General features: G+C 44.3%; 2 protein-coding genes across 3 annotated transcripts in view; one reads left to right on the plus strand and one right to left on the minus strand.

Moving 5' to 3' along the window:
• RBM11 (RNA binding motif protein 11) overlaps nucleotides 1-2,910 on the minus strand; it is a 46,349-nt gene extending 43,439 nt beyond the window's left edge. The window contains exons 1-2 of one of the 2 annotated variants that reach the window (XM_030204225.1): nucleotides 2,790-2,910; nucleotides 1,804-1,906 (exon numbers count right to left, since the gene is read on the minus strand). In XM_030204225.1, coding sequence (XP_030060085.1) covers nucleotides 1,804-1,906; nucleotides 2,790-2,902 — 216 coding nt within the window. In that variant the 5' untranslated portion in view covers nucleotides 2,903-2,910. Of the gene's footprint in view, nucleotides 1-1,803; nucleotides 1,907-2,778 lie in introns of both variants that reach the window. The other variant, XM_030204226.1, reaches the window with a different exon arrangement.
• Nucleotides 2,911-8,150: 5,240 nt separating this feature from the next.
• Nucleotides 8,151-26,533, plus strand: part of LOC115470736 (erythrocyte band 7 integral membrane protein-like) — a 47,465-nt gene continuing 29,082 nt past the window's right edge. The window contains 3 exon segments of the mRNA XM_030204227.1: nucleotides 8,151-8,276; nucleotides 9,911-10,014; nucleotides 19,090-19,162. Coding sequence (XP_030060087.1) covers nucleotides 8,198-8,276; nucleotides 9,911-10,014; nucleotides 19,090-19,162 — 256 coding nt within the window. The 5' untranslated portion in view covers nucleotides 8,151-8,197.

Raw genomic sequence — 26,533 nt, forward strand, 5'->3', positions numbered from 1 at the left:
CTTGCATACTTCTTATAAAGTACCTGGGGAGATCAGGGCATATATCTGCTCACTGAGCTTCAGCAAAAAAGCTCTCTCTCTCCTTCTCCCAGGCTGAAACTGAAGCAGCCAGCCAGCCACTGCTGGGCAATTTCAAAACTCCAGGCCAATCAGAGCCCAGAACAGTCAAATTTCAAATAACAACTGGTTACATCACTACATGCACTTCCTATTATCTGTGTGCCAAATATAAGAAAGAGAAGTCAGTCCTCTTACAGCGTTAAGCATAAACATGCACCACCTGCTGGCCAAACTGGAGAAATACACCAGACATATTTAAAGGAAAATATCCAATACATTTTAAAGGCGTAAAACATAGTTTCTTCACTATCAACATTATAGGCAAATATTTAGAATGCATTTATTAATATCAAATTGCAGGTCAATTGACCTTTCTACATCTCCATGTGCTCCCCTGAAAATTCAGAAACAAAATTACCTTTCCCCCCCTTATCTCCTCCCCAGTTATATACCCTTGTAATTAAATATACACATTTAAATATTGAATTGTCTGTTACTGGCAAGCATATTTGTCTTACTTATAATACAGGTATTTTTAATTGTGATCTGGTAATCTCCTTAACTGTGGACTGGTAGAACACAGAAGTGCTATGGCATCGCCAATTTATTTTTGAGTGTTTCTTTTTTTATTCCCCTAAAATTCAATACTGTTCTCAACAAGACAGTTTCTTGGATGTAATAACTACAATTTTAATAAATTTACAATGAAAAGAAATTAACTTTAAACAAGCAATGATCAATTAAATTACATCTGGAAAGGGCAGGCCCTGCCATTAAGCAGACCATGCATCTGCCTAGAGCAACACCACCTGGGCGTGAAGGGGACAGGGGGGGGGGGAAGTGCCGTATTTTATCTCCCCTGTTTACCCATCCCCTGCTGCTGCTCCCACTACTGCCCTCCCTTTTTCCGGAACAAAGGGACAAAGATTTAGTGCCAGCGTGAGGTCTTCAACCACAGGCCCATGCTTGAGCGCCACCACAGCCTGCTCCCCCCTCCAATACAGTCCTGTGTCGGAGGGGAAGCAGGATGTGGCACTGCTGAAGAACAAGCCTCTGGTTACAGACCCCACACCAGTGTTGAATAGGCTTGTTCCTTTGATCTCAGGAGAGGTGACAGTAGCAGCAGTGCAAGGGGAAGGAAAGAGGGGGAGAAGCTGAACAGTGGGTACAATGGGATGGGGATATGCTGAACTATGGGATTGGGGGAAGTTGATCAGCAAAGGGAGATGAAAGACTATGGGGGGTAGGGCTGAAGGATAAGGGGAGATGCTGAATGAGGAGGGAGTAAGGTCTTAAGCTACCCCTGGAGTGAGGCAGGGTGGTGGGGCACTTGGCTGAAACATCACCTAGGGCACTGGATACTCTTGGGCTGGTCATGAATTTGGCTTCTATAGTTCTCTACTGAAAATTTACTTAATATAAGGTATACTTTAATGTGAGTACTACCAAGCATTTCTGGAATTTTCAAGTCTGTAGCTACAAACAAACAAAAACTTCTAAGAACATTTTTTCTGATGACTTCCAATATCCCATTTATATAATGGCATTCAGCTGCACCTGTGCATAACTAGATTTTACTGTAAAAAGTACTACTTCAGAAAACTTTATTTTACCATTTAGGCTACTGACATTTCCAACATAGCATAACTAAAGTTCCTCACATCCTACGGCTTTTTAAAGGATTTTTCCAGACTTCTCCTCCCCTCCCCCAATCCCTTTAGCCAGCCCCCTTCCCTCATATACCTGTAGAAAAAGCTCATAGAGAATTTCTTCTTTAACATCATTGTCCAAATTGCCCACAAATATGGTCCTGTCCATCTCATCCTGTGTCCGGAACATGGGTGAGCTGTGTGGTATCAATACCCAGTCAGGGAATGTTTCTTAATAGACATATTATCAAACAGCCTTCTAAGAAATAAGTGATGTCTCCCAGAGCACTGACACAGTGGCAGCCTTCTAGGCTTATAAAGGTCTCAGAAAAGCTCTGCAGCAGGGACAGCCTTCTGGAGGTGTACGCAGAGGTCTCATACAGACTCTGCAGCACTAACAGCCCTCCAGGTGGAGAACATCTCTCACAGACAGTACAGGACAGCCCTCCGAGGAATGGAGTTTGAAGTCTCTTCAGGACTCTGCGGCTGCCTTCTAATGCTAAGAATGTCTCTCATAGACCCTGCATTAACGGCAGCCCCCCCCCCCCCCAAGGTAGGGGTATATCTCATAGACAGTGCAGCAGTGATAAGCAGCCGAGGATGGGAGTGTCTCTCAAAGACACTGCAACAGTGGCAACCCTCTACAAGTGAGGGCGTCTCTTATAAACACTGCAGCAATAATAGCTCTCTAGAAGTGGGGGCGTCTATACTTTTTACATAATGCAGCAGCGACAGCTCTCTAGAAGTATGTCTCTTGAGTCACGTACACTGCAGCATTGACAGCTATCTAAGAATCTTTGTTGCACAGCTCGTGAACTAGGGGATATCTCGACACAGCCAATAGAGAAAAGTTAGAAGTGGGGGCGTCTATAACTTTTATATAATGCAGCAGCGACAGCCCTCTAGAAGTATGTCTCTCTAGTCACGGACACTGCAGCAATGACAGCTCTCGTAATTAGAGAATGGGTATCTAAGAATCTCTGTAGCAGAACTCGTGACGTGAAACTGAATGATATCTCGACACAGCCAACAAAGAAAAGTTACAGAAGCTATCTCGCAGCTACCAAACCTCACACACACCCTCTCCTCATACGAACACGATCATCACTCCTCACTATAGTTGCCGTAAAAAAATGATTTGCAGCACGTCTGCTGCTGAGGTTGCCTGGATACAGACTTCCAACGTAGAACATGCGCAGTACTAACCCCCACGCCGGGAGGTGCTAGCAACGAGATTTAATAGACAGGAGACGAAGTGACGTCGACACGTTTAAACCAATTAGGTTAATCTCTATTTCCACTCCCCCCCACGCAGCCGTCATCTCTAGTACACTCAAAACAAACCTTTGAGCTGCTGCCACCGTGTTGTCGTTCTTTATTGTTGGTAGCATTTTTATTTAATCTCGCTTATATTTTCAAACATGCCAGCTTGTGCAGCATACGGATGTACACAGAGTCTAAATGTGCCAACATTGTCCAGTTCAGCACAATATTAGCAGCCAAGTTCATACAAAGTTAATTATGCTTAGTGGAAAATAACGCTGTTGCCTCAGGCTGCTTGCTATGTGATTATTCCATCATTGTTTCATTATTGCTACCACATATTATGGGCATTTCCTTAAACTTTTATTGTTTTCATTTGTTCATCCAGACCTTACATGCACATAGTTTTGCTTTTTAAACCCAAAGGTGAATCCTAAGGGTGGTTGAAAAATTAGGTATAAACTGTTTGTGACTTTACTTGTTTTGGACTGCTTTGGGTCCTACTGATCTGTACATCTGCTGTCTGGAATTTTGGAAGATGGAAATAAGGAAATCAAAATTAAAATTTGGATGTACTCTGTAGAAGTTGTTTACGTTTGTAATGTGTGTATGGATGCCTGACTTGGTGGGTGTATGTGTTAATCTTTGAATAACTGCCTATACTTATGGCTATGATTTCTGAACATGTGGCATCAATAAAGGATAAACTTTTTAATGCCCAGCTGACTATATATGCTAATCTCAACTTTATTAAATGTTTCAGACATATCCATCTAATTGCTCCCATGATATAACTGAATTCAATTATTCTGTCTCACTGTATTTTCAAATGTAAGCCACATTGAACCTGGCTTTGCTTGGGATAATGTGTGATTTAAATGTTAAAAACAAACAAACAAAAAATTTAGCCTCCACCTTTTAAGACACTGCCTACCCGCTGGATAGTGATGGCACAAGGAAAGCAAGTTTGGTCCAATAAAGACTAACTCAAAATAGCCTGTTCCTTAGCTGGGCCCTAGTATTACCATATTGAAAATGCGACCACACCATGCCTCTGTAGTTATGTTCCACTAATAAGTTAAATGATTAAGTGGCTGTCTTGAACTACTACTACTACTTAACATTTCTAGAGCGCTACAAGGGTTACGCAGCGCTGTACAATTTAACAAAGAAAGACAGTCCCTACTCAAAGAGCTTACAATCTAATAGACAAGTGAACGGTCGGTCCGATAGGGGCAGTCAAATTGGGGCAGTCTGGATTCACTGAATGGTAAGGGTTAGGTGCTGAACGCAGCATTGAAGAGGTGAGCTTTAAGCAAAGACTTGAAGACGGGCAGGGAGGGGGCTTGGCGTAAGGGCTCAGGAAGGTTGTTCCAAGCATAGGGTGAGGCGAGGCAGAATGAGCGGAGCCTGGAAAGGATTATATAACCTTTGGATGCATGACTAGGGACACAAACATACCCTTATTTATTCAATATCACAATTCCTCATGTACACCCACAAAACAACCTTGGTTGGCACAATGGCCCCATCCCTGAGAATCTGATAGTCAAATATATAAGAAAACAGGGCATATCATATGCATCAGTGGCTAGTTACCTATCTGCAGTATCATTTTTCATGAAGATGGCAGGATGGGATGACCCAAGGAGAAGTTTTCTCATAAGCAAGCTCCTAGAGGACTAGAAGTGGGAGCTAGGAGTCAGGCCTGATAAAAGATTCCCTATCACACATGAGATATTGTTAAATATTTGGCATGCATTGGCGGAGGTTAGCAATTCGCAGTTTGAGACCAGACTATTCAGGGTCGCCTTTTCCTTAGCCTTTTTTGGGGCATTCAGAATCTGCAAATTGGTGGTTCCCTCCAGGAGGACAAGCGAAGGGCGCGGACTGCTACACAGCCAGGTCACTCTGGAGGGAACTACCCTGTGACTTACGACTCACAAATCAAAGACAGATCAGATGGTTAGGGGGCAGGTCATTCTATTAACCCAGTTGGAATCTCTACCTGCCTGCCCGTTGTAAACATACAGGATTACATACTGATGAGGCCAAAAGGGGAGCCACCCTTTTTAGTACAGCAGGATGGCTCCCTACTCACCTTGTTCCAATTCACGGCAGTATTGCGTAAATGTGTACAGAACTTGGGACATAATCCGAATAACTTTGTGACAAACTCCTTTAGGATAGGTGCTGCCACCAGCGCGATGGCCAAAAGTCTCCCACCAATAACAATCAAAAAAATAGGCAGATGGAAGTCGGAGGCATATAAATCACGTTAGAAATGTACTCCCATACAGCCATGAGGCCTTTTGATAATTCAACTGTTTATTTTCTGTTTCACGGACTGCCTTTGGGACGAAAAGCATGTGGATTGTTGGACACTCTTTTGTCAAATGGGCTGCTTGCTGAGCCGAGGCAAAACCTTATGCGACATTAGAGTGCACTGGATGGAAGTTAGGGGAATGAGATGGGCATAGTTTGTCCCATTTCTCTGGCATAGATCAGCCAATTTGGCCCCCGCAAGTGCCATTGTCATACATCTAGGTGGAAATTACTTGGGAGCACGGTCTTCAGTTGAATTGTTGCAAATGGCTACTGTGTCACAAACAATGGAAGTTATTGGGCAGAGAAAGGAAAAAGGTGAACAGGCAAATTGCAACATGTGTCCTTCAAATGGGTGGCCTGCAAGTGTCACATACATGGGCTAAGGAGCTATGCGAGGGGTTCTTTTGGAAGGACAATGTGTATTTGTCAGACATTGGGAATGACCTGTTTAATAATGATTTGCAAAACATACTTGAAAATGTAATCTCGGCACAACTGACTGCAGCGGAATGGGTAGATAGCCTGGAGCAAGTAAAACTATCCTGGGCTGGTAGCAGCTGTACCCAAGCCTGGTGTGACATAAGTTCTGCAGCTGGGGCAGCTGGGCTTAACATTGAGCCCCCTTGCTGTGCGGTGGGGAATTCTGGTTTGCCGCTTCATGAATTATCAGTCTTGCTAACGGTGGTGGACTGGGATTGGCATGTTAAATCTTGAAAGCTTTAGGTTGGCTTGGGGATACTTAATTTTAAGTTAAGTTGGATTTAAATAAAGATAGGACCAAGTTGTTGCCGTTTTGCAAATACATGAGTCCTGTTTTCATTTATGTGAGTTAATGAGGTTATAAACAGGCTTCAGAAGTCCCTGTACACTGGTCAAACCAAAAAAGAATTTGTATCAGCTCTAAGTAATTCAGAATGCTGCAGCACGACTGATAGAAGTTTGCAAATGTCGTAACCACATCACACCCTTCCTGCAAAAACTACACTGGCTCCCAGTACCTTACAGGGCTAAATTCAAAACTCTATATTTGATTTTCAAGGCCCTCAGACAAGAATAAGTTAGCCCTCTACACACCTTTGAGACCTCTCAAGGATCATCACTATCTGTCCCCTCATCAAAAGAAATTGTATGATGTGATATCTGCCAGCGAGCCTTCTCAGGAGTAGCCCCCACGCTCTGGAATTTACTCCCAGAGGGGCTACATATAACTTGAGACTACCTCTACTTCAGGAAGCAGGTGAAAGCCTGTCTCTTCTCCCAAGTCTTTACTAATACTCACTATACACCCATTCTGCACCTGGACTAGCTTGCTACACACACACTGTAACTTAGACCAGTTCCTTATATCTTGATTAACTGTACAAAGAACTTGTCTTTACTTTAGCCACCCATTTATTTATCCTGACTCTGTACCACGCATCTTGCCCCCATCTATATATCTGCATTTGGCCCCTCAGCTATATGGTAAGTAGTATTGTAGAAAAGCATTAGTATCGTAGCCAGGGCTCACCCAAGACAAGATGTCATCTGAGGCGGAGCTAAGGTGCAGCTCCCCTCCCCCGGCCGAGATGCCGCTCCCTTCCCTTTGCAGCGTTTTACCTCACGGTGACGTTCCAAACCCAGCAGTGGCAGCGATTCCTATATGCTGCCCTGCTACCACCGGCACCCGCCTCTTCCCTTTACTGCGGCTGTCTGAGCCGCTGAGGAAACAGGAAGTTACATCAGAGAGGCAGCCGCAGTAAAGGGAAGAGGTGGGTGCCGGCAGGGCAGTGTATGGCAGTGTTGCCAGGTGGGCGGTTTTACCGCCCAATTGGGCGGTTTTCCGCGACCCGCCGCGGGAAATTTTTGCCCGCGGCGGGTTGCGGTTTTTTGGGCTGGTTTTTGTGCTTCGGGCGGTTTTTTCGGCCGCGGGGGGGCGGGGTTAGTGACGTTTTTGGGTGGGGTTAATGACGTTTTGGGCGGGGTTAGTGACGTGGGAGGCGGGGCCGATGACGTGGGAGGCGGGGCCGATGACGGGGAGGCGGGGCCGATGACGGGGAGGCGGGGCCGATGACGTAAGAGGCGGGGCCGATGACGGGGAGGCGGGGCCGGTGACGGCGGGGGCGGGGTTTATGACGGCGGGGGCGGGGGTGATGACGCGGGGGTGGGGGTGTCAGGGGCGGGGTTTGTGTTTGGGCGGTTTTTGGGCTGTTTTTTGGGCTCCAGTGGGCTGGAAAAAAATTTTCCACCTGGCAACCCTGGTGTATGGGAATCACTGCCGGGTTTGGAATGTCACCGTGAGGTAAAACGCCGCCCCTCTGAGGTGCCGCTCCTGATGAGTGCCTCAGGTGGTAATAGTTGGGGGCCGCCCCTGATCGTAGCAATGTTATTTGAATGTGCTAATTGTGTGCTTATTAGATATTTCATTAGTATTATGCTTACACCATATTATATCTCTGTTATTTGAATTTCAGTGCTGTTAAATATGTACATTTTTGATCCTGTTTCATGGTAATCCTTTTCAATTTGCTGTATTTAATGTATTTATGTTTGTACTTGTAGATTTTACTACTGTTATGCTTTTTACAAAATTGGAAGTTTGATGTTAAACTGTACCTGCTGTACACCGCCTTGGGTGTATCTTCTTTATAAAGGTGGTTAATAAATTATAGGTCAGGAACCGTGATCGAATTGTCAGGATGCTTTGGGTATGATGCGTTTGTAGTCCATTATGCCTTTCTCTTTCCTACCCTGGAAGAGAATCTCCACCAGTTGCTGCAAACTCTCTGCTGCCTGTGGCTTTAACAGGAATGTGGGCAGGGTGTGGCGGCTGTGCTGAATGAGCCCAGTGCACTGGGCTGGGGGAAGAGTTCTCTCTTCCAGAACGTACTGTAAACGCCTCCTCCTCGGTAAACACAATGCAGACAGACATGGAGCTCGCCCAGCAGCAGCCCCTAAGAACCGAGGAGAGCAAACGTAAAGAGGAAGGAACTTATGGTAAACCTGCCGATTCTGTGCGCCTGCTGTCTCCTCAGTGCCTCACTTTCTCAGCTAGGACACAAACTGAGCAAAGAAATAAGGATTATGTGAAAAGAGAGTGCCAGTATAGAAACATCTGATTGCACGTGGTTATTAAAGTATGTACGTTGCAATAAGAGCCTGGTAAAAATAAATATAATATATATGCGTTTATGTCGGTCTTGCTTAAATGATAAGGAGAACATAACAGTTTTGCGAGTGTCAAACACAGCTTTTTAGCAGAGGTCTTGGAAGGGAGAACAGCACGTATCCGGTATCCGGAGTCTCTGTGCAAACACACCACAGAACTGCTTTTTGCAGGATTATCCTGACTGATTACTCACTCAGGTTTTGTATTTATCGAATGAGCCTGTGCTGGCCCCTGAGCCTTCTAAATTAGCATTTTACTACCCACTCTAACAGATTATGGCTTCATAATGGCCACCATACACATCCATTGCCATCAACAAGAAAAGGGAATTATACTAGTACAGTGTATAATGTATTGTATGTATAACTGAAGTATATGACCCTGTGTGTAAAATATGGTTTCGTCTGTAAATCATTTCTGGAGCCTCGTGAGTTTGTGTGTTTGGGGGAGGGGACACACTGACGGTAGAGGATGGGGGAAAAAGTTACTAAGATGTTAGGAGGGGGATACCTTTTGTCTACACTCGACTGGAGAGAAGATACACCTTGTGTCTGGTGAATCGGGGAAAGGTGGTGCTGTTGTGTCTTCTGGACAGAATGTTTTTTGGTCTCGCAGAGGTTAAATGAGCGTGGGATACTTGTGGGATCTGGAGCATGAGATAATTTGAATTCAACCTGTCCTGGAAAGTTGGAGTTTTAGGGCCAGATGCACTAAACTTAACGAGCAAGTAGTATCTAGATCAGGTGAGACTCAGAGAGGGGGAGAATGACGTGGCTGTAGGGAAAAGAGAAGGGGAGTTGTGGGCAGAGAGGGACACACTGGAAATAAATTGCAGTTTCCATTTTTGAGGAAGGGGGGGGGGGGGTACAAAACAAAGAATCGGATTTCTCAAGTGCCTTCTCACATTAAAAAGCAAACAACCTCTGAAGTCTTGAGATCATTTGCAGTAATGGTGGAAATACTTTACTAGAATATACAACTTCCTGTACCGTAAGAACCAAGTGTCTCTATTTGGCGTTGATCTATGCATTTGTTAACTTTGCTGTTTAATTGAGTTTTCACTTTTTGTGTAATTCATGCTGTTGGCAATACAATTCAGGATTTCATCCTGTTCCTTTAGGGTTGAGTGATAGGTGGGCTGTTTTAGGATCGGGGAGGGCTGGGGAGACTATATTATAACCCCTTGCGGGTGACCTTTTTTAGTTTGTTTTAATTTGTATTGACAATTGACACTTTGTATAATCCATTTGTTTGATGTCTTTCCTCAATTACATAAATAAAAACCGTTGAACCTTAGAATATACACTTCCTAACTATTGATTCTTAAAATGTACTCTAGAATAATGAAAAAAATATATACTGTATATATGGTTCTTTGGATTAGAGTGTTTCTCTTTTTAAATGAACATTTGAAATTCTAGCATGCTTTTCTGTATAATTGTATTCTTCTGTGCTGTTGTAGAAAGCCAAAATGAAGGGATTGGCTGCTGTGGCTGGACTCTGATGTTCTTCTCGTTCCTGTTGATTCTTGCCACTTTACCCTTGTCTATTTGGTGCTGTGTCAAGGTAAATCCATCTTTCTGGTTCTAACTTTGTAGGCAGGGCATCTAAAACCAGGTCCAGAATAGCTTTAAAAAATGACGTTTACAGTTTTTGATTTGAAACGCTTCCCACTCTCTCTGAAAACTATGGTCAGAGCGCTTTTAAAATTGTAGTGAGAAATGTCAGAAATATTCTTGGAGTACTCTGAACATGGTGATAAAAATCTTTTCAGATGCATTGCGCAGGAGGGTTAAATACCCTGAATTGTATATATGGTGCTGAAATTTGTGCAACTTTAACTGCTTAATTGGGACAGTTATTGGCTAATTGGTGCAATTATTACTGTTAAGCACTTAATTGGCATCAGCTGGGCGTTAGATCGGTGCACTTCTCTACCAACTGCACCTAACTGGTTTCGCTTGGATCTCAAAAGAGAGCGTGGCCATGGGAGGGGGCATGGGCGGGTCAGAGACATCCTGAAACGTTGCATGCAGTATAATGGAATTCTGGGGATGCTTTCTCAACTTGCACGCCAGGATCTACACCAGGTTTCGTCTGGTTTAAGTCCTCACACTCAAAGTTGATTATGGGAATTGGTTCTATGCGCTATTCTATAAAGAGCGCTCATCCTGGCGCACCCTATATAGAATAGCACTGAGCACCAGTTTTTCCCAGTGCCAAATTTTCAGCGCCATTTACTGATTCTAGCTCATAGTGGCTTCTACATCATGGTCTCCATGGCTGCACTCTCTCTCTTGCTCCTTTACATTGCTAAAATGTATAAATTGCTTAGAAAAGAAGGGAGATAGTGATGGGACTTTCTAGTTATTTATTTAAAGTTCTGTTTCAGCTTGGAGAAGAGACGGCTGAGGGGAGACATGATAGAAGTATACAAAATAATGAGTGAAATGGAACAGGTGGATGTGAAGCATCTGTTCACGCTTTCAAAAAATACTAGGACTAGGGGGCATGCGATGAAACTACAGTGTAGTAAATTTAAAACAAAATCGGAGAAAATATTTCTTCACCCAACGCATAATTAAACTCTGGAATTTGTTGCCGGAGAACGTGGTGAAGGCGGTTAGCTTAGCAGAGTTTAAAAAGGGGTTAGACGGTTTCCTAAAGGACAAGTCCATAAACCACTACTAAATGGACTTGGGAAAATGCACAATTCCAGGAATAACATGTATAGAATGTTTGTACGTTTGGGAAGCTTGCCAGGTGCCCTTGGCCTGGATTGGCCACTGTCGTGGACAGGATGCTGGGCTCGATGGACCCTTGGTCTTTTCCCAGTGTGGCATTACTTATGTACTTATGTTGATTGAGAAAAAAAATAACAGGGTCAACAAGAGGGGCATAATCAGTACAGTATATAAATAGCAAATATCCCCCCCCCCCCCCCACCGACGACCAGAACACACCTTAAGATATAACAACAGTACTGCCAACAGGATCATCCTTACTGTAATACGACCCCTTTCCAGGATCCCAACTCTCCAACTCAAAACCCTTCCTCCTACAATAGTTCCCCCCTCAAAGAAAAAAACACAAAAGGTGCATGGATAAACCAAACAAACCACTATTATACAATTATACAGCCAACCTATTAAGACTGTCACTTCTCACTCTTTGATTGAATGTACACCTCCCAAATGGTCAGAAACAACTTTCGTCTTTTAAGAGATAAGTGGGTTTCTATACCTTCCAATATCATACATTCGTACAGTTTATTCCTCCGATGCCAATTTATTTATTTATTGCATTTGTATCCCACATTTTCCCACCTATTTGCAGGCTCAATGTAGCTTACAGAGGTCTGCTATGGCATTGCCATTCCAGTGAGTCAGATACAATTGGTAATGTAAAGAGATTGAGAGTGGGAAAGAGTTCTAAGAAAATAGTTATTAAAGAAGAGTTTCAGACTGGTGAGGATTAGTGTGGTTGTAGAGTTAAGCTATGGGTCCTCTTTGTAGGCTTTGTTGAAGAGATATGTCTTCAAGGATTTTCAAGTCCTTTTCCACCCAGCATTGCAGGATACAGCATTTGGCAAGTATACAGGCTTTAGTCAGCAACATTTGCTCACCTTTAAGTAGTATACCACACTCTGAAACTTTCCTAAACAACAACCCAAGTGGTGAGATCATAAGACTTTTCTCCAGTAGATATGACAAATATCTGACCATTTGGGACCAAAAGTGTTGTATCCTAGGACACCTCCAGAGTGCATGAGCCAAATTACCCTCCCCCGTGCCACACTTCCCATTCAAAATGCTTGTATGGTAGAAAGGTAAGCTTGGGTCAGCGTGCGAAAGTGGCGTTCTGTCACACTGGCCCAACAAGAGAAAGAGGGAGTCCTGCCTAACATTGAAGGAATTCTGCATTAGTTATGCCTAGGTCATGAGTCTAACACCTAAGGATCTCTAAATAATTCTTTGGGGATAAGAGGACAGAGATTTGCATATGTAGCTTACAGATGGATTGGCATTCCATTGTTTCCACCTGGGAAAACTCCTTAAGCTTCCCGAATACCCTACTAGTAAAATGGTCTGCTCGTGGGAGGCCATATAATGTTCCAACTGTTTGTAAGCAAACATTGTGTTCCATGCTCCTTCTGCCCCCCCCCCCCCCCCCCGGAAAATCCCCCTTGGGGCGCAACATGCTGTCTTCCTGAAGGATTTGATAAAGAAAATTGAAGCTGATCGAGCCCATCTCTGAAAGATGCTGTTATCCATACCTGGTGGGAGAATTTCAGCAGCAAAGGGATTGTATCCCAAAAGCTGAATGAGCCTCCTTCAAGCCTCTTTAAGTGGACATGGGAATTTCTGTAAATAATACATGATAGAGTGACAGTGGTTGTGTGTCATTTGCTGGTTGTTCCAGAGTCTCAAGTTTTGTCAATCTCAGCTGATTTTCAGGCAAGCTTCAAGGAATAGGTTTGAGCTTCATTTGCACATGTTTTAAATTTATATGTTTTGGTTATCCTGGTTGAGATCCCCAAGGACTAGTTTTGGAAAACTCTAATTCAGGTTTATACTGATAGAAAGTGAACCATGCTTGTATAGCATAAAGAATTTTCAAATGCATCCTTCTGTTCTTTTATAGTTTTTGTCTATTAACTTTGTGTGATTACTAATCTCTAACCACCTAAAGGTAATTCAGACCTCTTTAAACTGGGCGGATTTCTCCTCCTAGCAGTGGGCTCTCCAAGCAAATAGCATACCAGGCCTCATCCAGGAATGCCTCTGAGAACTGAAGATATATGGACCTTGGAGCATATAGTGGAGCATATAGTGTAGATGTTTAGCATAGTTGGGTTTAAAGGAAATTTAGATGAATTCCTGGTAGACTAGTCCATGAAAAGTTATTAGTAGAAAGACTTTGAAAAAGCCACTTTTCCTGGGAGTGAGCAACATGTATGGATGTACTCTTTGGGATCCATTGGGTATTGTCTGGTGACTTGGTGTAGCCACTATCAGAGACAGGATACGGAACTTGATGGACTTTTAATCTGACCCAGCATTGTACATCTTGTGTCGGTGATCTTTAGTTATGGCATAACTCAATGTGGAAATTAAAAGAGTAAGACCTTTCTTCCCAAGGACCGTCTTTCGCAACCTGGTACAAGCAATGGTACTCGGTCATCTAGACTACTGCAACGCACTCTACGCTGGTTGCAAAGAGCAAATAATCAAGAAGCTTCAGACAGCTCAGAACACTGCAGCTAGACTCATATTCGGTAAAACAAAATATGAAAGTGCTAAACCCCTACGAGAAAAGCTACACTGGCTCCCACTTAGAGAATGCATCACGTTCAAAATATGCACCCTAGTTCACAAAATCATTCACGGAGACGCCCCAGCCTACATGTCAGACCTGATAGACTTACCACCCAGGAATGCTAAAAAATCATCCCGCACATTCCTTAATCTTCACTTCCCCAACTGTAAAGGTCTAAAATACAAACAAATGCATGCATCAATTTTTTTCCTACATGAGCACACAAGTCTGGAACGCGATGCCGCACAACTTAAAAACGATCTTTGAACTAACTAACTTCCGCAAACTACTGAAGACCCATCTCTTTAACAAGGCATACCACAAACATCAACAAATGTGAACTCCTATACATATATCCAGAACTGTCTTACAATATTTGCTTGTTAAACTACTACCATGTTTTATCATTATCATGTTACCCAAGATCCTTCTGTAATACTAAATGTATATTTTCTTATGTATTTCCACCATTCATGATGTATTGTAAGCCACATTGAGCCTGCAAAGAGGTGGGAAAATGTGGGATGCAGTAAATAAATAAACCTTGATGATTGTGAAATTCTATATGTAATATGTTAATAAGTGCTATTAATATAACAGTGCTCAGTATTTACATATTACTCCATTTGCATAGTTCTTAGTAATATGTTCTAGCCCACATCACTGCACTGTGGCCCTCCCTGCCTCCTTATATTATCTTTCTTTGTTTTGCTCTTTTTATGCGCTGTTACCCATATTTCATATCATTTATGGCAATTAGCATAAGCACTTGGGGTGGATCTTCGGGCCGATTTTCCTCCGTGCTGGTGGTGGTGTGCTGAAGTTTTCAGAGTAACTAATGTGCGTGACATCGTGTTCGTGAAGACTTTTAAGCTTTTAAGCTGTGTTTCGCAAATTATAGTATCTGGTGTGGATTGTCATTTCTACTCAAGACTGACCAGTCTTGAGTTTGGTCAATCTTGAGTAGAAATGACGATCCACACCAGATACTATAAGTTCGCCTGACGATGCGTAACCCTAGTAGCGCTCTAGAAATGTTAAGTAGTAGTAGTAGTAGTAGATGCGACCAATTTGCGAAACACAGCTTGTGTTGAGAACAGATGGAGAGAAAGAAGATAAAATATAAACGGAAAAATTTTAAAAGTCTTCACGAACACGATATCACGCACATTAGTTACTCTGAAAACTTCAGCACACCACCACCAGCACGGAGGAAAATTGGCCAAAGATCTACCCTAAGATAAGTGCTTATGCTAATCAATTGACATAAATGGTATGAAATTTGGGTAACAGCACATAAAAAGAGCAAAACAAAGAAATATAATATAAGGAGGCAGAGAGGGCCACAGTGCAGTGATGTGGGCTAGAACATATTACTAAGAACTATGCAAATGGAGTAATATGTAAATACTGAGCACTGTTATATTAATAGCACTTATTAACACATTACATATAGAATTTCACAAAGAGCATAACAAAAAAAAAAGATAGTTTCTTTCAGCATAAGTACGAAAGTAAACACATGAAACCAGGACAGATGCTACCCCAGACAAAAGAAGAGTAAAAACCTTGATGAGCTAGGAGTGACACCAGAAACAGCAGCCAGTGCCCTGGGAAAGAGGGTGGGGCGGGTCAGCTTCCAGTGAAGCAACTGACCTGGAGACTCAGGTCCACTCATAACTTATGCAACTACAGCAGAAGTGCTTCCCCATGCTCTTTCTCCCCTCAACCCATTTCTACCCCACTCTCCGTTCCTCTCCCCCAGCCCATCTTCTCCACTGTTCCTTTAGCTTCCTTCCCCATTACACCCTCCCCCAAAACTGTTTCCCAGCCTGTACCTCCACACGCATTTCAGTCACTAAACTCTTGCCCCATTTCTTACTAGTTACTACTACTACTATAAATCACTTCTATAGCGCTACCAGTCGTACGCAGCACTTTACAATTGAACATGAAGACAATCCCTGCTCAAAAGAGCTTACAATCTAAATCAGGATAAACAGACAGGACCAAAAAGGATAAGGGAAGGACAGACAGAAGGACACATAAGGATAAGATAAAAGTTAAAAGTCAGGAGTCGAAAGCAGCATCAAACAGGCTTTAGCCCGGATTTGAAGGCACCCAGGGTTGGAGCTAGACGTAATGGCTCAGGAAGCCTATTCCAGGCATAAGGTGCGGCGAGATAGAAGGAGTGGAGTCTGGAGTTAGCGATGGAGGAGAAGGGTGCAATTAGGAGAGATTTGCCTAGTGAACGGAGTTCTAGGGAAGGAGTGTAGGGAGAGATGAGGGTGGAGAGGTAGTGAGGGGCTGCAGAGTGAATGCACTTATAGGTCAACAAGAGGAGCTTGAATTGTATATGGAAACGGAAAGGGAGCCAGTGAAGTGATTTCAGGAGAGGGCTGATATGGGCATAACGACTTTGGCGAAATATTAGTCGTGCGGCAGAGTTTTGAACAGATTGAAGAGGAGAGAGATGGCTGCGTGGAAGACCTGAGAGAAGCAAGTTGCAGTAGTCTAAGCGAGAGGTGATGAGAGTTAGGGCCTGTTTGTGGAGGCTACCTCATATTCTCCAAGTTAGCTCTTCCCCCAGTTTAATGCATGCCTTGGCTTCTATGGAGTCTCTCTTTCCATGCAGGAAGAGAGCCGGGAAGCCAAGCCACACTTAGAATCCCAGACTTTTTATAGTGAAAACCACTGTCTTATATTCTTATGTGGGAGTGACCTGAGAAGATACACTAAGGGCCCTGTTTAAAAAGGCGCATTAGCATTTTTAGTGCATGCTAACCGTTCATCTACACAGCGCACGCTAAAAACGCTAGAGCACCTTTTTAAACAGGGCCCTAAGACAAAGTACATTATTGGAACACTTCACCAGAAGATGGCACTGGAGGGTCAGAGGAGGAAAATATTCCAGAGTGCAAGTTCAGGCCAATGGGACTGGTTGACAGCTGTCTGGGGAGGGGCCAATGAAAGGTATTTAAGCAAGCAATGTACATCCTGCTGTCCAACAATAACACTAAAACCACTGCCCCCTGCTTAGGGGTTTGACACTGCATGTTAGTATGTAGATTAATGGAAGTGTAGGATTGATATATAATAATACTGAATATGATCTCTAGTTTATATAGAATATATAATTTTTGCAATATGCTTATTACCACTTTGATATAACTTTATAGCAGGGGTGTAGCCAGACTTCAACGGTAGGGAGGTCCAGGGCCGAGGTGAGGGGGCACATTTTCGCCCCCCCCCCCTCCAGCGCCGCAGACCCCCCCCCCGCCTGCCCTCCATTGCCGACACCTCCAACAACTTTGACCCCCGCCCGCCGTCGCCTACTACCTTTGCTGGCAGGGGACCCCAAACCCCGCCAGCCGAAGTCGTCTTCCTTCATTTTGTTTCTGACTGAGTCTGACGTCCTGCAGTTAGCTTAGCAGAGTTTAAAAAAAGGTTTGGACGGCTTCCTAAAGGAAACGTCCATATACCATTGTTAAGTTGGACTTGGGGAAAATCCACTATTTCTGGAATAAGCAGCATAAAATATTTTGTACTTTTTTGGGGGATCTTGCCAGGTATTTGTGACCTGGATTGGCCACTGTTGGAAACAGGATGCTGGGCTTGATGGACCTTTGGTCTGTCCCAGTATGTACCAAAATTAGGTCATTCCAGCATCAATGCTGAGGCCCCGATGCACAAAGGCAGCCATAAAATACGACTGTCTCACTAAAACTTAGCGAATTGCTAAAAGCCAGCGATGCACAAAGGGAATCGCAGGCAAATGAGCTGCATGGATCCCCCTTTGTGCATCCTCGCTGTTTGCGAGTTTGAGCTGTCAAATGGATTTGACAGCTCTGATGCACTGGACCTCTACTGTTGTTTTAATTACCCTGGTGGTCCAGTGGCCCTGAACCCCCCCCCCCCCCCCCCCCCCAATATTTTAAAAACTTTTTATGACCCTGGAACCTTTTTTTAAATTTTTCTCTGGTGATCCCATGAACCAAACCCCTTCTCCTGCGCAGGCACACGCCCCTCCCTGTACCTTTACAACAAGGTGGAGGCAGGAGGGCAGGAGCAACGGCTCCTCCCTCCTGCCTCAGGCCTGCCCAGAACAAAAGGGCGGCCCTGCCCAGTGCATCCCAGAATTCACTGGGCAGGGCCGAGGGAGGAGGCATTGCTCCTGCCCTCCTGCCTCCACCTTGTTCTAAAGATACAGGGAGGGGGAGGGAGGGAGGGGCGTTTGCCTGCGCAGGGGAAGGGGTTTGGTCCACTGGACCACCAGGGAAAAGTTTTTAAAAAGTTTCCGGGGTCACAGGGGAGGGGGGACCTCCAGGGAAAAAAAAAAAAAAAAAGATTTGGGGGGGGGTCAGGGTCCACTTGACCAACAGGGAAATAACAAGATGCGGTGGGGGGGGGGGGGGGGTATTATGGTTCATTGGACCACCAGGGAAATAAAAAAAAATGTGGTGGGGAGGGGCGCCGAGGGGTGAGAAGTAGGAAGCACAAGCAGGCAGCCTTTATAGCTTCCTGCTTGTACTTCTCTCCTTTCCTCCTTTCTGACAGCTCCAGAGCAGCCATAAAATTTGCTTGTTAAATTAGGGCTGCTCTGGAGCTGTGCATCCCTTGGAATACACATTAGATTACGAATGAGCTCATTAGAATACTAACAAGCTTTTTGTAATACATTTGCATGGGGTTCTTTGTGGCTGCTAACGGCACGTTAGAGCCACGAAAACCCCCTTTGTGCATTCCTAGCTACCTAAACGTTTACTTTAGACTGGCTAGAACCAGTCTAAAGCAGCGGCGTACCAAGGGCGTGGTGGTCCGCCCCGGGTGCACGCCACTGGAGGGGTGCAGACAGCAGCCGCGCACCTGTTGGCTCCGCTGGTTCCCTGCTCCCTCTGCCCCAGATCAGGTTACTTCCTGTTCCGGGGCAGAGGGAGCAGGGAGCCAGCGGAGCCGCGTGGCTGTTCCCAGCAGCCAAGAATGCACCCGGGGGGAGGGGGGGAGGGTTGGTGCGCTGGGGTGGGGGTGGGAGGTCGTTCTGCACCTGGGGGGGGGGGTGCGCATCGGCGATCTGCTCCGGGAGGCAGCCATCCTAGGATCGTCACTGGTCCAAAGCAAACATTAATAGCAAGGTAAGCTCTGTGCATCAGTCCCTAAGTGGGCATGGCTTGGCCTACAGGATTTCCTTGCATATATTTAGCACAGTGACTATTGGGGAGCAGAGAATGGCCAGTTGAATAAATAAACTGTGAGCCCATTAATGCAAAATATCAGTTACTGAGACACTAGGGTAGAATTTTGCCTTTTTCCTTTCACTTTTAGATTGTTCGAGAATATGAAAGAGCAATCATCTTCCGACTGGGTAAACTCACTCAACGTGGAGCCAGTGGACCAGGTAAGATGGTGTCTGTGCACCTGGTAGGTTGTTCCTTCTAAGTATGACAATAAGACCTGGCTGTACAGGACTGAGGAGATGTAGAATATCTTGATTTTAGCCCATGTACAGTAGAACAATTACTCCACTTGAGGGAGAGATCCCTGCCATTCTCCCAGACGGTATGTGCAATTATTGGACTAGAATAAGAGATGTTTTGTATCATTCCAGCCATAGTCATCATGTTTTTGTTCCGTTCACCGAGATAACACTCTGAGGGCTTTCTTTGTCTTGTGGACTGTCTCTGGCAATAAATAGCTTGATGTGCACAGAGAAGCTCTGTGTATACCAGCACTATCAAAGCCATAATAAGGCTACAGTATAGGAAGTATCTCATTTGCTACACCTCCCTCTGGGAAACAAGGCATGTGTGTATGAGGGGGAATGGGGAGAGGCAGGCAGGGAGGCAGGGCTCAGGTTCCCTGTGAGCTTTTGCTCATTTTCCTCAGTATCCCTTCCCCCACACCTCTCATGAATGTTCAGGCTGTATCTTTGGAAGCAGAGTCATCAGCAGAAAGAGTTCAGCCCTGCTTTCTACAGTTGGACTTCTAGCAAGACAGAGACACACTGTAAGATGCCTTTTAAAAAGAAAAGATGTGAGATATGGAAAAGCATCCTATTTTCATCGACCTGTACACCATATAAAAGTATTAGGGGTATTTTTACAAGTTTCACATTTCATGAATACAGATGGAAAAACAATTGGGCCGCATTTTCAATCTTGGATCTCTGCGCTGTATGTCACCTACAGCTAGAATTTGAGTGAATAAGCGTTCTTGTAATTGCAAACCGCTTTTACGAGAGGAGTATAACAGGCTAGTTCCTGGTTAATATCTAAAAATTTGTCTAGAGGAGAGGAGACCCAAGAGGGTTCACCCACACTATTTTTCTCAGAGTGCACGTTTCACATCAGACTACCTGAGGTTATAAAGACCCCTGAGGCAGGCCTTTGGGCTGAAACACGGCCGTATCGGGTCATTTTTTATGTGAATAAACATTTTTCTTGGTATCCTCACTCATTCTCCTCACTTTTTTGTCTTGTATCTCACGTTCCGTGAGGGATTTCACCTCCTTTTTGTTTTTCCTATCCTTTATTATACAGATTGCATGCCTCCGGTGCCTTTGCTGGCTTTAAGATGAAAGCTAATAAATCAGAAATGTTGAATATTATTCTGGAGTCTGATAGGGCAGCCTCCTTGCAGTCCTCCCTGCCCTTTAGGTGGGCTAAGCAGTATATACGTTACATGGGAGTTAACATATGCCCAGACTACTCCAGTCTTTATAAATACAGTTGCCTGGGGGTGTTGCAGGAGCTTTCTTTGGCTTTAGATCAGTGACATGGCGTAACACATATGTGGATGGGCATGTGGCTATCTGTAAAATGATGTTATTGCCTCAATTCCTATATTTATGTCAGACCGTTCTGGTCCCTATTCCTTAGTCTTGGATAACTTACAACGTAAGCTTTTTCAATACATCTGGAAGAGAAGACCTCTTTGCGTTTCTAAGTGAGTATTAATGAGGAGACGGGGTGAGAATTGAGGAGGCATTGTTGGAGGTGAGCTCATGTCGGTAACCTTTTTGGACCCCCCCCCCCCCCCCCCTTGAGATGTCCGGTAGGTGGCGTATCTTTATCCTATTATCTGTGGGTCTCTAGCATTGGTTTCATATCCTGCTTAAGGGTGTTAGGGTCCCACGTTGTGTGCCTCTCTGTTTTAGCTCTTCTCCTTGAGGGTTGATCCCAGTGTGCGTTTCATCATTGGGAACGGAGGGGTCTGGTTTCTCTAGGACAGATCTTCTTGTGCCGTTTTTAGAGTTGCAATGTAATTTCTAGGTGGATCGTAGAAATTTTTTTAATGTATTTGCAACTTTGGTACTTACCGGGGGGGGGGGGGGGGGGGGGGGAGGTCTGTAGGCTTCGGTGACCTCATTTAAGGAGTTCTTAGTTAAAGGCCTCTGCCAGTAGAAAATGCTAGCCTCCTTTTATGATTTTTTTTTTATCTCCTGCCTCTCAGCAGATACCCTCGTATTTTACTCAGTGGGAGAATGATCATGGGCATGTTCTGACTCCGCAGGAGTGGGAGTGTGCGTATACAAATGTATCCCGTGTTTCTAATTTGGAAAATTTGCAGAATGGGTCTAAGTTGTTATACCGCTGGTAAAAAGCACCTGCAACTATTGCTCGCTTCTTTCCCACGGTTGCGAGGGAGTGCTGGAGGGGTTGTGGGGGCATGGGAACTTTTTTCATATTTGGTGGGATTGCCGCCTTATCAGCTTCTTTTGGGCTATGTGGGCGGGGGGGTTTTCCACTATGTTTTCTGTCCATATCATAGAGACTGGGAGAATGGGCGTGCAAGTGGCAGATGAAGTTCAATGTTGACAAGTGCAAAGTGATGCATGTGGGTAAGAGGAACCCGAATTATAGCTACGTCTTGCAAGGTTCTGCGTTAGGAGTTACGGATCAAGAAAGGGATCTGGGTGTCGTCGTCGATGATACGCTGAAACCTTCTGCTCAGTGTGCTGCTGCGGCTAGGAAAGCGAATAGAATGTTGGGTGTTATTAGGAAGGGTATGGAGTCCAGGTGTGCAGATGTTATAATGCCGTTGTATCGCTCCATGGTGCGACCGCACCTGGAGTATTGTGTTCAGTACTGGTCTCCGTATCTCAAAAAAGATATAGTAGAATTGGAAAAGGTACAGCGAAGGGCGACGAAAATGATAGTGAGGATGGGACGACTTTCCTATGAAGAGAGGCTGAGAAGGCTAGGGCTTTTCAGCTTGGAGAAGAGACGGCTGAGGGGAGATATGATAGAAGTGTATAAAATAATGAGTGGAATGGATCGGGTGGATGTGAAGCGACTGTTCACGCTATCCAAAAATACTAGGACTAGAGGGCATGAGTTGAAGCTACAGTGTGGTAAATTTAAAACGAATCGGAGAAAAGTTTTCTTCACCCAACGTGTAATTAGACTCTGGAATTCGTTGCCGGAGAACGTGGTACGGGCGGTTAGCTTGACTGAGTTTAAAAAGGGGTTAGATAGATTCCTAAAGGACAAGTCCATAGACCGCTATTAAATGGACTTGGAAAAATTCTGCATTTTTAGGTATAACTTGTCTGGAATGTTTTTACGTTTGGGGAGCGTGCCAGGTGCCCTTGACCTGGATTGGCCACTGTCGGTGACAGGATGCTGGGCTAGATGGACCTTTGGTCTTTCCCAGTATGGCACTACTTATGTACTTATGACCCTACTCTTTTTCTACTGCGGGTGCTTGTCCATCTCCCATGTATAGGAATCATACATCGAGAGGTGGCAAAGTATTGGAGATCCGCAGCCCTTCCGACAATGTCGCAGATCCGGAGTGCCTTGTGGGATGCTTACTATCTCAGTAAATTAACTGCACAGAAGAGGGGCCAGTTGGTCTATTTTCAGCGAATCTGGGCGCCTTTTCTTGAGGGGTACTAGTCCTTGCCTTCCTGAGGCTATTATTTTGTGGACTCTGATTTGATGCTTTGGTGTGGTTTTTTTTCTTTTTCTGTTTCTTATTCCTGGTTCATTCTGGCTCATAAGTTTCTGCCTGGTTGAAACTCTGTATTGTGATGATCCCTTAAGCCTTCAGACCACCGTGCTCCTCAGGCAACCGGGTAGCTGCCCGTACTCCCAGCTTACTAGTTTCTATAACTCCAAGTCAAGGCCGCCAATAGATCCAGTCATTTCCATACTTTTAGGCAAACCTGATCCGGGAGGCACCCCAGCCAGTCAGGTTTTCAGGATACCCACAATGAATATTCATGAGAGATTTGCATGCACTGCCTCCACTGCATGCAAATCTCTCTCATGAATATTCATTGTGGGAATCCAGAAAACCTGACTGGCTGGGGTGCCTCCAGGATCAGGTTTGGGAACCGCTTCCCTAGGCTCTAGCTACCGTGGAGTCAGGAAGCTCTTTTTGCCCCTCCCAAGGAGGTTCGATTGAGAACAGGAGACAGTAGGAGGCTATCAAAACTAGTTTATGGGTTGAAGCCAGTAGGTGTAGCTTGCTGGCAGTAGGTGGCAGTATACTTTTGTACAAGTATACCCAAAACAATAGCAAACACTATTGAGAGCATTAGTAAAAGATTATTAGAAATAATGGACTGCCTATGCGTGGTTCGTCTGTAAAACGTCAAAACCTGTTCCAGTTGGATAGGCAGTGCCTTAAAAGGTGGAGGACAAAAGATTTTTTTTATTTTTACTTGACAGCTTTTTAATTTATTTGAAAGCGTCCCATATGTAGATGTAAATATCATGAAATCAAAACTGAATATCACTAAAACAGCTTCAAAAATTTATTGTAGCTGGTGGAAATAGCACTAATAAAGGCTGTATTTTGTGCTCAGTTTTCTACACTATTTTATACAATACAGTAATACATGGCCAAATTTCAGTGAGGATATGCTGCTTACTGATGGGTTCATCATAACTGTTGTAATCTACCTTGGGAAGCCTGGTGTTATAAAGATTGGAAGTAAAATTAAACTCTTCCTTTCATTGGGGCACATGGAATCACATTTTCACCTCATCTCTTTTGTACAAATTGATTATTCTGTTTTGAGCATGTTTCAGGGACAAGTGGTTTTCATAAGTCAAAATAATAAAAATAAATATTAAGTACATTTTTATAATATACCACTGCATTCCACAAAACAAAATACGCAAGTTCCCACAAACCATCTTTCTCCTTTGATCTAGTCACGGAAAAAAAAAGATTTTAAATGCTCCCAGGTTTCAACCTAATTCATGTTTAATGTGGGATATAACTGCCATAAATAAGTAAATAAAGACATAGAAACTCTGAATGTTGAGCACCTGATTCTCTTAACATGATGTCTGTTTTAGTGGCCCTTTACCAGAAGAAAAAAAATCTCTGCATAAATATAACACATGCCAGGGTGCCCCTATAACCAGCCCCTCCAAATGAGACACTGATTACGATGTATAAAAATTACTACTCTACCTATGAAAAGTTATTCCGTTATTATACTTCCTCTGTATACATCCATCTGTTGCACAAGCTGGCATGTTTCAAAATATTAGTGAGATTAAATAAAAATGCCTCCAGCAATAAAAAATGACATAGGTTTGTTTGCTTTGTTTTGAGTGTACGCAGAATGACGGATGCGCGGGGAAGAGGAAACATAGGTGGCTTCAACGTTTTCACATCATGCTGTCTCCTGTTCTCAATCAAACCTCCTTGGCGGGAGAGAGGTCCAGAGCCCAAGGTGGGGGGGCACATTTTAGCCCGCCTCCCCCAGCCGCCGACCCCCCCCCCCCCCCCCCGCTGCAAGGCACCTTTGCTGGCGGGGGGTCCCCAACCTCCGCCAGCCGAAGCCTTCTTCAGTGCCGGTCTCTGGCACGTTCGCTGATCTGTGCTGTGAGTCCTGATGTCCTGCATGTTCAGTTTCAAAGGAATGTGCAGGACATGCTAGATGTCAGGACTCGCGGCACAGATCAGCAAATGCGCTGGATACCGGCGCTAAAGAAGACTAAGGCTGGCAGAGGTTGGCGGCCTGGGGGGGTCGAACGTGGAGGGGGCCAGGACTAAATCTGTGGGGGTCCCTTCCCCACTGATCACATCCTATTACATGAGCACTCCCTTGCTTCTCCCAGGAAGGAATCTTTTATAAAGCAGTCTCCGAGGATCACCTGATAGGCCTGGACATTAGCTTCTCTCCCTTCTGTGGGGGAACAGGAAGATCCTACACTCTGCTTTGGGCAACAGACACCCAGCCCTAGAGCTTCCCACTCTTGTCATTCTTTCCCGATAAGAGTTTGTTTTTCTGACTATATCCTTATGGCTCCCCTCCTACTTTGTAAGGGAAATCTCAGCACTGATTCTGAGGGAAACCACCCTGTTCCATTAAGGCAGCACCACTCCAGGTTTTGAGCTGGTGCTCCAAATGCCTTCTGGGACCTGTAGTAGGGCTTTTCCCCAATCTTGTGACAAGCCTTTGCTACTGCCTTGTCACAGTATCTATAGTTCTTGGTCTTATTTTGGGCTTCGTTTAGGTGTGGGGGAGGGGTTTCCTTGTTTTAGTAAGGATTCTATTGTTAGTAATGTAACCAGTATAAAATTATATACAGTTTAAAACTTAGTAGGCCAGGGAGTGTGTGAGGTTACTAGGAGGGTGTTTAGGAGAAAGTCCCCATTTCGGGGGCGGATCCAGCACAGGAGTTGGTTCCGGTGCGTTCTGCGGGGATCCTGGGCCACTCTGAAGTTGGGAGAAGCCAGTTGGGGCTGGTGGGAATATCCCTGAGTGAGCTATGGCTTGCGGGGCCATGGGGATGACGGCACACACATGCACAGCTCTAGTGGCATGTGATGATGTCACATGCACATGGGAAATTTAGTCCTGGTGACTTCGGAGATATTCTGGAAGTCCGGGAGCACTGTACCACCAATTTAATTAAATTTAATCGGGAAGTATTTGTTTGACCTGTAAGGGGTTCATTTACATGTTGAGCTCCAGTCACAATGTGATGGGCACGCATGCATGAATCGCACACATATGGCACACTTTTAATTTGACATACCCCAGAGTATGCTGGGAAGTGTGGGGGAGGCTGTCTGGCGACCCTAGTGACCCTGGAACGGCGCAAAAAATCACGCATATGCAGTGAGGTCTAAGGAGACCTGCACTGACACCTGCAACACAAATTGAATACATTTAAAATTTTAAAAGTAGCTGCAAAGAATTTAGGAGTAGGGAGTATGCAAATGTGAATTATAGTTTAATTTGTGCCCCATTAGTTTGCAAATCAGTGTGTTTCAAAAGAGTTCTGATTAAGGTATTTGGGGCTTTAAAAGAATGCAAATTTTTACATAGTTCTGGTTAGAGCATTGTTCTGATCTGAATTATGTAAAGAAAATCCAAAAACGAGGGTTTTTAGGCTTATTTTGATATAAAATAGTGTAATGCAATGTTAGTGTGGATATGAGTTCTTGTAAGGAGCTGTCTGTTTGGCTGCACTAGTCCCCAAAGGAACCTGAGCATAAACAGCTGTTGGGAGAGCAGTGGAAGATTTTGAAAGAAGACAGAAGCACTGTGGGAAGTGTCTGATTATGATGGATGAGAGAATTAAAGAGTGAAAAAATTAAAGTATGATTGCCTGAAAATAAAAACAAAAGCTGTCTGAAGAAAGTGAGAGAGGAAATGTGTACTTTCTAGTGAGTTTTAAAAGAAATATTGAACTTGGGCTAATTTGGTGTGAACACATGCCAAGGGTCTTGTGCCCAGAATTAAAAGAGTTGATGTTTCTTCTACGTGTTAGTTTGAAAAACTGAATGGAACTTG

This window comes from Microcaecilia unicolor, chromosome 5 (assembly GCF_901765095.1).
Source record: "Microcaecilia unicolor chromosome 5, aMicUni1.1, whole genome shotgun sequence".
NCBI classification, from domain to species: Eukaryota; Metazoa; Chordata; class Amphibia; order Gymnophiona; family Siphonopidae; genus Microcaecilia; species Microcaecilia unicolor.